Here is a 12,164-nt window from a genome sequence, read left to right on the forward strand (position 1 = left end):
ATCAAGTGATAGTCCACGAGCTGTTCACAAATATACTGACTTTTTTTTTTTAAACAATGATAATGTCCTTTGAAATCTGGAGTTTAGAAGTGGCACAAAATGTGACTTTAATACAAACTAGCTCCCATCACACGTGACTTTCTTTGGTTAAGTTTATGATTCAAAACAGACACTAACAATATCGCCATAAAAAAATTTTATCCCCCAAGTGATTGAAACTTATTTCACCTTGGACTACTTATCCCATCATGCAACGCTCCCCATATCCCCACTGTGTGGGGTGGAGTCGTAGGAGGGGTGGCAACAGCAGCGGCCCGAGCATTCTGGGCATTGTAGTCTAGGGCTCCGGCCAGCGCCGGGACGTCCACGTGGTGCGTTTGGCTGCAGCTGTGGTCAGTAGCTACCTTGTTCCCTCCGCTTGGTGCTCCGGAGCCAGCGCTGGCGGGGGCAGACAGCCGCGGCGGAGCGGGATGGAGGGAGGGTCGGAGGCAGCCCGAGCCTTCGCGACGTTTTTGCGACAGCCGCGGCCGTGTTCCGAGAGTCCCCTCCCTCCTCCTCTCTCTGAGGAGGCACCGGCTGTTGTGCGGCGCTGCCTTTCTGTTGGAGTGGATGGGAGAGTGAGTGAATGAGTGAGTGCGAGCGTGCGTGTGCGAGAGGGTGAGGCGTGAGTGCGCGTTTGGGAGCAGGAGAGCCCGCAGCGGCCGCTCGGCGGCTCCCCGCAGCGGGAGCAGAACGCGCGGCCGGGGAGAGCCGGGGAGAGCCGGGGAGCCGGCGCCGGGAGCCAGCGGGGACAAGGGCGAGAAACCCTCTCCCCACCCCCAGCCCTCTCTCTCCGCTCGCCCTCCTGCGTCCGGGGGAGCCTCCCCGTCCCCCCCCACCCCCCGCCGGCCACTGTCCCGCCGCCCCCCTGGATGTCCCCCGCGCTCTCGCGGGGCCTCCTCCAGCTCTTGCCGCAGCAGTCGGGCCGGCACTGCGGCCGCCGGGTGTAGAGCGGGAGGGCTCCCGGGGGCTGCGGCTGCCGGTGCTTCCCCGGTCCCCGCCCGTGCCCCCCGGCCCTCCCGACCCCAGCGCCCCGGCCTCGGAGGCTGTGACAATGGACTATGACTTTAAAGTGAAGCTGAGCAGCGAGCGGGAGCGGGTCGAGGACCTGTTTGAATACGAGGGCTGCAAAGTTGGCCGAGGCACTTACGGTCACGTCTACAAAGCCAAGAGGAAAGATGGGTGAGTGTTGGTGTCTGTGCCGAGTCCGCGCTGGGCGGCGCGCCCGCGGGCCCCGGCAGGTACCCGCGACGGGGCGTGGGGCTCCGGAGCGCCGGGCTCCCACCGCCTCGACGCCCGCATCTGCCCTGCCAGCCGGGTTTGGGGAGGAAGTGGTCGGGATCCCACCCCACACCGAACCCCGAGTGCGGCCGCCTCTGTGTTCCATTGGGCGGCTCGTAGGGAGAAGGAGCCTCTGTTCCAGGGGCTGTATATACTGTTCAAGGGTTTCGGTCCTAGATTTTAAAAAGGAAATTCGTTATGAAACGTCAGCTTAAATCATTTTTTTGGGGGGGGGGGGAGGGGGGTGTCGATTTATTATGGTAAACTTCTGGGGGATTTCCTCACCTGCTTCTGGAGTGACATCCACCAGCCTGGAAGGGAAGCTGTGATCCTTTCCTCTACCAGTTTGGGATTGATTTATGGTCACATTCGGATTTTATTTTGGGGGAAAGGGAGCAGCAGGTACATCCAGTCTGAAGAGTTCCTCGTAGTCACCATCTGAAACGTAAATGTAGCAATTGCTGTTTAGAGCATTAGCGTGAGTTTGACACAGAACAATGTGGGTTTGGTGCAGGGTGGGTGGTGGGGAAGACGGCAGGCACAACTAGGGGCTGTCTGGTTCGGCTGGTTCCCCCCAAATTTACCATCTAGCAATGAACTTTAAATAGTCTCTTGGCTTTAAATATTCTCCCCTATTAATAACTTAATTAAGCCTATGATTGGTATTGCTCCCCGTTTAGTTTCTTAAACGGGCAAGTGAAGTGTTCGTTTTTTCCTTTGTCAGTAGACGAATGTCTTGTAATATTGACAAAAGAGAAGGCGATTCTTAGTTGAGGAGAAAATGTATTTAATGCCTTATTTTCCTCTTGTAAAAACGGATGTTGTCTCTGTTGCCTTTGATATATAGGCAGTTGCTGGAAAGATAATGTCAAAGCTTATTATATAATCTTTAGATTTTATTATAAACAAAGTAGCTTTACTTGACCATCTCTGTTAATTTGCCTAGCTGCTGTTTAACAATGAAAATAATTGCTTTTTTCCCCCAACTTAGGTAAGGGGGTATGTTTAGAACTATATAGGTACTAAAATATGAAACATTTCATAAAGCTGAAGTAAGTTACCTGGGGGGTGTGGAAGGGAAGCCATATTTATAACTACTTTAGTATTCTGGATATTGAAAAAGGAAGTGTATATTCAACATTTTTTTTCTTAGATTTATTGAGATATCTTTCTAAAAAACTTAAAATGTATTCTAAGAGTCATAGAGTGAGTAATTCTAATTTTGGGATGTGCATTTCAGTGTTTATATGCAACAGTAAAGCAGTACAGATATCTGCAAAAGATAGGAATTTGAAAACTTGAGGCTCTGGGTACTGCATGTATTGAAAAGTACTTTTTAGCAGAATGAATAGTCTGGTGACATTTGAGAAATCAGTGTCTGGAGAGAATGTTGACTGTTTAATTATATTTCTCGTTGAAGTATTACTTTGTAATAACACATATATTTAAAAAATTATTCTTGTTAACTTCCCATACACTATTTTTCAAAAACCTTTAACCATCTTGCCATCCCCCAATATAATAATTTTTTTTAGCATATTCATAAAACCCCCAATCCCATGAGATTGAACACTGTTGTGCATTTGACCAGTCTGCCATTTGTTTTATAAAATTCTGGTGACTTTAAATTATTTTTAACCTCTCTGAGAGAAGCCAGTTCTGTTTTTATACATTACCAATTTAAGCTAATAAAATCTGCAAATTTAATTAACTTTGATTTTATGTGTTATTTAAAAACTATAGTATCATATATTATCAAAAGGTACTTTAAACCACATTTTATATCTTATGGTCAGGTTTTAATTTAGGCTGAAAATAATTTTAGAAGCATTGTGCAATTTAAAAATAGCTGAATGTATAGTATGTGAGCATTTCTTAGTAATTTGTGATAGTAGAAAAGTAATTGCATTTTGGGAAAAGATAACTTTTTTATTTATAATTCTTTGGGGTTGTTTTCCAGCAACCTTTAATGATTTTGTTTATAGGATGAACTTTTTAAAAAATGGATCAAATGTCATAGTTTTAAAATTACTTAAAACAGTGTTTGTTTTCTAGAGGGAATACTTTTTGGTTTAGCTTGTTTTTTATAACCTTAATGATAAAATACTGCATTGTATTTATGAGGTCCTTTTGATCTTATGTCAGTGAAATGTAATTTAAGTCCTGGTAAAATAAAATTTGTAGTTTGTAGTTGTTAAATCTTTTATAGAAAGTTGATCAAATAATTTTTCTAGTGTTGATTTACTTTCAAATTAAATTATATATTCTGTAACTGAAATTTCAGAGTATTCTCAGAACCCAGACCTTCAAAAAGAGTCTTGAGATTTACAATAAAATGAAATGTTTTGTTTATACAAATTTGGCTATTGAAATGAATATTTAAATTTTGTATTCTTTCAGTTGTCTAGAGAGCATCATAGAACATGAATTATTAGAAAAAAATTAGAAAATACACGGCCTGGAAGGTCATTTCTTTGAGTTAAAGAATTAGTAATACTATACTGCTAGTATACTGCACTTAGATAAACTCAGCATTTTAGGAATGTGGTGCAGGAAGAAATACTTTATTTGAAGCATGATTATGTAAATACATGGAAAAGGGACTTTTTATAATTGTGTTGATTTCAAATTCTAATAGAGTTAAAAAATAAATGCATCATAAATCTTGGAAATAATTTGCTCTTACTATCATTATGAATGAGATAGTGTCCTTGGTGTCTGTACTTTAGCGAGAAGCAGGGGGATTAATTTTCTGAGTCAATTGTACTTTTTCTTTGTAGAATTTAGGCAATTACACTTATTTTGTTCCAAAGCATGGAAAACTGAGAAGGCAAAAAACAACTTATGTTTTTAAATTCTGAACTCTGGACATTTTTAGAATTTAAAAATCAATTTGGAATAAGAGTTTGATTTCCAAAAAAGAAAAGCAAAAGGAGTTTTCTTCTTCGTTTTTTAATCCTCACCCAAGGATATGTTTATTGATTTTGAGAGCAAGAGAAAGGGAGAGAGACAGAGAAACATCGATGTGAGAGAATAACATCGATGGGTTGCCGCCTGTATGCACCCCAATCGGAATTCGAACACGTGATGTGGGTATGTGCTATGACCAGGAATCGAACCCACACCTTTTTGGCATACAAGAGGACCCTCCAACCAACTGAGCCATCTGGCTGGGGCAAAAGGAGTTTTGTTTTTCTTTTTTTTAAAAATATATTTTTATTGATTTCTGAGAGGAAGGGAGAGGGAGAGAGAGGTAGAAACATCAGTGATGAGAGAGAATCATTGCTTGGCTGCCTCCTGCATGCCCCACATTGGGGATCGGGCCTGCAACCCAGGCATGTGCCCTGACTGGGAATTGAACCATGACCTCCTGGTTCATAGATTGAAGATCAACCACTGAGCCATGCTGGCCGGGCCAAAAGGAGTTTTCTTGAATAGCGTTCTTAGACTTCTTTAACCTATGTTCAAAAGAACAGATAATATATAATTGGATGCATGTGTGTGTATGTGGGTGTGTTTGTTTTAAATATATAGAAAACTTTTATAAAAAACCAAGAGCTTAGTAGGCAGTGATAATGATAGTAATAGCTAAGTTATTGTGTAAGTACGAGGTCCTGGGCAGAGACTTTTAAGGTCATCCTCTATTTAATCTTCACAAGTACCATATCAAGTCAGTTTTGTTTTTCTCTAACAGTTTTGCAGGTGAGGAAACTGAGGCTTAGGAAAGTTAAGCCAATTTGTCCAAGGTTACATGACTACTAAAGTTTCAGAGCCGGAATTAGAGGATTACAAGCAGCTCTCTTACTGTAAAGCCCATGCTCTTAACTATTATGCTTCATATAATTGATATTTTAAAATAAATATAAACATAGACATCAAGATTTGGTTTTCAGTGGGCCATTCTGAAAATATGAATGCTTTATCCCAGGACTAGTCTTTTCAGTTAACTGGTGTACTTGTTTTAGTAGATTTCTGAAAAGGCTGTGTTTTGTTTTTTTTAAAGTATGTATGTAGATAATGTGTGTGTGTATCATAGCACACACGTATATGTGTATGTCTACCAGACCCTTGTAAAGCATGTTAAGATATGAAAGTTCTTCATCTAGTAAAAAGAACTCAAAATTGGAAAGACTAGAGACCTGAGTTTGAGTTTACACTCTGCCTCTTGTTACCAATATGACCGTGGGCAAGTCATTTGCTCCTTAGACCTTGGTTTCTTGTAAGATTAGGGGGTTTCAGTTGATAATTTTTAGGATCTTTTCTAGCATTATGAATTAAACAACTAAAAATTATGAATATGAAATGTAATACTTATGCATGATTATGTAAAAACTGCAAAAACAAAAATTTTACTTTTGATCATGATTTACCTCCATATTTCTTAGCCTCATGCTTTAATGTGGGTTCTCATCAACTCCTAGAAAGAAGTTAGGAAGTTCACAAAGACTTAACAGCTACTTTATCTAACATGTCTTATACTACCTTAACATTTCTTCATATTTATCTCTTAAGAGGTTGGGAGTTATGGACTAGTCCCTGTTCCCACTCTGTGAATCATTCATTTGGTGGCTAGCACAGAGACTCTCTGATTCAATCTGCATTGGAGCTTTTATTCAGTTTTATGTTAGTTCCTTAACTATGAACTTGGTTGGAATCCTTTATTTCTCCCAAAGGAATTTAATAGTTTTTCTCTGAATACTGTTGACCCCTGTATATAGATTCAGTTTAATTGAAATATTTCTTTAAATGTCAGAGTGCCAAATACAACATGTAATAATCCCCATCACTGGGGATTTTGTATGTCCAATAAGGAGTATTCTTTATAATCTTCAAAAAGCATGATGAAAAGGGAAAAGCAGAGTATTTGACTTTTACTTCTTATCTATTATGAGTTGAATTTATCTGCCTTAGGTATCAGTGCATTCAGATCCACTGTTTAGGCCAGCAGTAGCCAACCTTTCGGACCTCACGGACCACTAGTGGTCCATGGACCACCAGTTGGCGACCGCTGGTTTAGGCCACTTAGAGGTTTCATGCTTATATCCCATTTTCTTGCAAGACTGGCAAATTAGTTTTTCTCCCAACATTTGAAGAAATCCATTCTATGTGCCAAGCACTGTCCAAGGTATTGGGACTGGAAAGATGAATAAAATATTCCATTATTTGAGGAGAGATCTGTGGGGGAAACAAACATATAAATAAACTGTAGCAATTTAATAAGCACTATAATTATTAATACAAAGTGCTGTTGGAACATAGAGATGGAAGCCCCCAACTGCTTAAGGTTTTCAGGAAAAGCCTGTCAAAGATAACAACATTTTGTTTGACCCTTAGAAGATGAGAGGATCTCATCAGAAAGGGTATTTCAAGAGGAATGGGACAATGAGGGGTGCTTTCTTTTTTTTTTTTTTTTAATATATTTTATTGATTTTTTTACAGAGAGAAAAGAAGAGGGACAGAGAGCTAGAAACATCGATGAGAGAGAAACATCGACCAGCTGCCTCTTGCACACCCCCTACTGGGGATGTGCCCGCAACCAAGGTACATGCCCTTGACCGGAATCGAACCTGGGACCTTTCAGTCCACAGGCCGACGCTCTATCCACTGAGCCAAACCGGTTTCGGCGAGGGGTGCTTTCTATTGTGCCTTTACAGAAATGGGACAAAGAGGGGTACTTTTTATTATGCCCTTACAGACCCCAGCATTTTGTGAGATTAAAATTTTTTTTTATTCCTACACCTTTCCTTCCTATTCCTTTTTGTTGCCAGCATTTTTGATCTGCTGCATGTGTAGTACATGCACTCTGCAAATGTTCCATTGTACCCAACGGACATGACAAAGTTTCTGTTATTTAATAACAGGGATAAATTTATCAGCATGCACTGAACACCTTTAATTGTTTGTGTGGCAGTTTTCCATCACAAGAATGTTGGAAATCAGAATACAAGGAGATTCTGAAATCCAAGTGTCTGAGTTAAGACTCTCATATGTAAAACTGCCATGGCAGAACTCCATTTTGATTACAGCTCTGGATAGCAGATGACACTTCTTTGGCCTCACCTACATGAGGAGTAGGTAGACAGTCTCTTCTGTGCTGCTGAGATGGTGGTGGCAACAGATTGGAGGGGCAGAATTCTCTTGGTGGGACTTCGATGTGTGAAGAGATGGAAGGTAGGGAAATGGCTTCTGGCATACTGGATTTCAACAAGAAAAACAGAAATAATAACAAATTATAAATTATTATAGGTCATGTGCAAACAACTACTTTTTAAAAAATGATTTCTCTGGAAAAATGTGTTCAGAATAATGATTTACAAACATTTGAAATGTGTTTCATATGTAAGTTGGGAACTGTATATGCCGATTAGTGTTGATAAATGTATATTTGCCCCATAGCTGGTGTCATTTTTTTTTTTTTTTTGTGAGGGGACCGGGAAGAGAGGGGAGGAAGGGGAACGAGAAGCGGGAGGCGGGCTCAGGAGGGGAGAAGCGGGGGGACACCTTGGTGTCATTTTTCTTACAGTGCCTTTTATTGTTGAATCCAATCCTCATTGTCTTCTTATTCCTTTTCTGGGACTAGCTGCTGCTGGGGAATGAAAATCCTACAGTCCTTTCCTCCTTCAGAACAATTTGTAAATCCTTTCGTTCACACCAGCTTAGGTAGGCCTTGGTCATCTCTTCGTTACTGATTTTTTGTTTGTTTGTTTGTTTTTAGAGATCTCTTGTCACCTCAAGGCATTTCTTGATGTTGTCACTAAAAAGTGACTTTCACCTGTTATTTTGATCTTGAGACTTGAAGGCCCTTGAGTATAGTGATTCTTAATATTCTTTAGTATGGTTATTGTCAAAGTCACAAAATCAGTTCCTGCTATAGCAAGCTGCCTTCAGTAATGGAATTATGTCATGTCCATCAGATGTGTTATGGCAGAGATAATGTTGCGAACTGCTTTTTAAAAATTGAGATACATTACATACCATAAAATGTGCCCTTTTAAATTGTGCACATATATTCATAAGGCTGTGCAATTATCACCACTATCTAATTCTAGACTTTTTTTTTTTTTGAAATTTGGAAGGTGTTTAATAACAAAAGGTGCCTAGAAGTCTATGGGGAAAGATCTCAAGAAACATTATGATAGAGTCATATACATGATAGACACTCCATAAATTCCCATGAAATTAACAAACGAGTGAACTATGTTTTCATTACGATTTCTGAAATTTGGGGAGATACTAATTCTCCCGGAAAAGAAACATTATGCCCATCAGCAGTCATTCCACATTGCCGCTCTTCCAGCTCCTGGCAACCATTAATCTATTTTCTGTCTATGGATTTGTCTGTTCTGGACATTTCATATAAATAGAATCATATAATATGTATTGGCCTTTCATGCCTTTTACTTAACATGTTTTCAGGGGCTATCTATGTTGTGCATGTATCAGTATTTCATTCTTTTTTATGGTTGAATAATATTGCATTGTATGGATATACCTCATTTTTTAAATCCATTCCTCAGTTGATGGACATTTGAATAGTTTTTTATTTGAAGTCCACATCCTTTAATGTAACAAAAACATATGAATAGAAACAAAAGCAAATTAAACATTATCACATTTGTTTACACCACTATCTAGTTCTTCCTTTCAACTTTACAATTGAAACAATAGAAAGCAGGTGACAATTTAGGGGCTGGGAAAGAGATAAAACAAAAAACATTTCTACCATGTCTATTCTGTATTTTGTAGAGCTGTGCTCACAGACAGTTTCTTTTACCATACTTCTCCACTGTGTGGGAATTCTGTTGTATATACAGTTGAACCTGCTCAAAAGCTGAGAGAGACTAGAAATACAGGATCTGTATCCTGGTGCATTGTCATACAATTCAAACAATGGTGCGGCTACCAGCTTGTAATTTTTAGGGACTGCAAACAAGGCTTTTTCTTGAAGTTGAACCAAAAACAACTTATGTTCCTTTGGTTTTATATTATGTGCAGGAATGTATGGATAGTGAGGAGGTTCAAAATTTGGTCTCCACCAGTTACTAATGCAGTCTTCAATGACCCAGTTTTGTAGGACTCCATCCTGAGGACCGAGTATCTCTGTCATTAAGCATTGTAGTCCTTCATCTTCATCTTCCTCTTCCTTTGGTAGCTTGAAGAAAGTTGTTCCCAGTGTAACAGTAACATATGGTAGCCAGTGCTCATGTATAATCAGAACCCCTTCTACAGTTCTCATCCAGTTTTATCAAATTCCTCCCTCATGCATTGAAATCTGGCTGCCACAGAGCTGCCCTTCTCATAGAGGGGCTCTTTTGTACCAAAAGTATAATTAGTAAGAGGGTACAGGTTAGTAAGATGGTATGCCCCATAGTGAGGGGCTTGGTCTGCTGCATGTACTTGTTGCTGAACTGGTTGAGGACCTCCCCCTCCTCTGGGAACAGCTGGTCTGTGAGCAATTGGGTGGCACCACAGACATGCTGCCGAGCACTGGTGGTGAGCAGAAAGGGGGAGTGGTGGGAGACTGTCCTTATTATCTGTGTCCTACTCAGCAGCCGCCAATTTTCATGAAAACAAGCACTAGAGGAGCTGTTCGTACTTTTTGGTTGTCCTATATAATAAAAGGCTAATATGCAAATTAACTGAACGGCAGAACGACCTGTCACTATAATGCACACTGACCACCCGGGGGCAGACGCTCAATGCAGTAGCGGGCTCATGGCTGGTAAGCGCAGCGGCAGTGACGGGAGCCTCTCCCGCCTCTGCGGCAGTGCTAAGGATGACCGACTGCCAGCTTGGAGCAGGCCTTAGCCATCAGTTGGACATCCCCCGAGGGCTCCCAGACTGCAAGAGGGTGCAGGCCAGGCTGAGGGACCCCCACTTCAGTGCACAAATTTTGTGCACCGGGCCTCTAGTCATAAATAATGCTTCTGTGAACCTTCATGTACTAGTTGAACCTTCATGTGTTATGTGGACAGGTTTTAATTTCTCTTGGGTATATATCCAGGTATGGAATTATGGTACTTCTGTGTTTAGCTTTTTGAGAAATTACCAAAATTTTTCAAAGTGGCTGGAGAACCACTTTTGAGTACCTTTACCTTGACTTTGTTTTAGGATCAAGATCTTTGTCTTTTGTCTATAAGACCCAACTAGACTTCCTATTGCTAGGACAGTGTTCACACTTTATATTATTGCAGTGATTCTGAAATATAAAGTAATACAACTCCTCCTCCATCATATCAGACCACCATTCTGACTACCTTGTGCTAGAAATTTTTTCCTCTCACTTGGAATATGTTCTAACATTTAGCTTCAGAAATTCTAACTATTTTATGTTAACATACAACTCGGATAATTTCCTCTTCACTCATCACCCAGAAAACATAGACCTTCATAGATGTATTATGTAACTACTTCAGTGTATATGTGGTTAATGTTTATATGTCCTTTGGGTCTTTCTGGTAAATGTTTATGGGTTAGATATTATAGATTTCCTCTAGGGCAGTAATTGTGTTCCCCTCAGTTTCTGGCATATTGCCAAATGTTGACAGGTATTTAATACTTTTTTATTTGTGGTATACCTGTAATTTATATTTGAAAGTCTTCCTTTTAAACTTGCTAAAATTAAAAACTTAAACTTATTATGATAGAATAAAAAAGCAGCACCATGTGAATTTACCCGGAAAAGCAAAGTCTGAGGGGCTGGCTATATTGATACCAGGAACAGAATTGAACAAAACCAAAGCCAAAGGCAGAGATAAACTTTGTTAATTGGCTGAAAAAAATAGAAGGCCCGAAAAATTGAGCCACTACAAAGAAAGTATTTTTTGACATATGCCTTGTAAATGAATCAGTTTAAATGTAAATCAAACCTATATTTCTAAACTTAAGGAAAATATAATTAGTTTCTGCAGTTGACATTTAATTTTGTTTAAATCCATAATTGCTTCATACTTGAAATTTACTTCTGTTATGTGAATAAAAAATTATTTAGGTTAACTACTACTCAAGATAATTCAGTTACTCATCTCTCTAGACAAGCTCATTAAGATCTATAACTTCATAATGGCCCATGAATTCTAGCAAATAATATCCTAAGGAGAGGAATTCTTTACATCATGATGCAGCACCTACTCTGGGTGTTTCTGTACACCTGAGTTTGTTTATATGTTGTCTAGAGAACTAAAGAGATTTAAAAAATTCATCCTTGCCTGGCTGGTGCGGCTCGTAGAGCGTCAGCCTATGAACCAGGAGGTCACGGTTCGATTCCCAGTCGGGGCATATGCTCAGTTTGCAGGCTCGATCCCCAGTGTGGGGCGTGCAGGAGGCAACTGATCAATGATTCTCTCTCATCATTGGTGTTTCTATCTCTCGCTCTCCCTTCCTCTCTGAAATCAATAAAAATATATTTGAAAACAAACAAAAATGCGTCCATCATTGGTATTATGGCTTATATTAAACAAGTATATTTAGGGGGAAAGAGGAGGTAGGTATTGAAAAAATATTTTTATAAGGCTTTTGTTTTAAGAAAGGCCAGTAGAGCATGTGAAAATTTAAATTCATATAGAATAGATTAATTGGAGTTTTTTCGCTTTACAAAAGAATTTCTAAGTAAATGAGCCCTCCTGGCATATTTATGGTGTAACTCAGTTTGTAAAAAGTTCTGTTTATACACAGTTTCCAAGAAAATGTCAAGCACAAAGTAAGGCATATTTGTAATTTGTTTTCTAACGCTGACTTAACATTGAAGGTACTTTTATTTTTTGATCCTCATCCGAGGATACATTCCCATTGATTTTACAGAGAGAGGAAGGGGAAGAGAGAAAACATGGATCAGTTGCTTCCTG

At 39.9% G+C, this 12,164-nt stretch overlaps 1 protein-coding gene and 1 pseudogene across 5 annotated transcripts in view; one reads left to right on the forward strand and one right to left on the reverse strand.

Annotated features, from left to right (window-relative positions):
* The first annotated feature begins 329 nt into the window (after positions 1 to 329).
* The window catches only part of CDK8 (cyclin dependent kinase 8), a 161,803-nt gene continuing 149,968 nt past the window's right edge, over positions 330 to 12,164 (forward strand). Inside the window, exon 1 of one of the 4 annotated variants that reach the window (XM_079773472.1) lies at positions 330 to 1,221. In XM_079773472.1, the coding sequence (XP_079629598.1) occupies positions 1,094 to 1,221 (128 nt within the window). In that variant the 5' untranslated portion in view covers positions 330 to 1,093. The remainder of the gene's footprint in view (positions 1,222 to 12,164) is intronic. The other 3 variants (XM_079773473.1, XM_079773471.1, XM_079773470.1) reach the window with 3 other exon arrangements.
* LOC307100847 (cleavage and polyadenylation specificity factor subunit 5-like) lies at positions 3,919 to 9,796 on the reverse strand (annotated as a pseudogene). Its single transcript has one exon. The product of its transcript is annotated as a cleavage and polyadenylation specificity factor subunit 5-like (transcript).

Source organism: Cnephaeus nilssonii (assembly GCF_951640355.1).
Source record: "Cnephaeus nilssonii genome assembly, chromosome: 6".
NCBI classification, from domain to species: Eukaryota; Metazoa; Chordata; class Mammalia; order Chiroptera; family Vespertilionidae; genus Cnephaeus; species Cnephaeus nilssonii.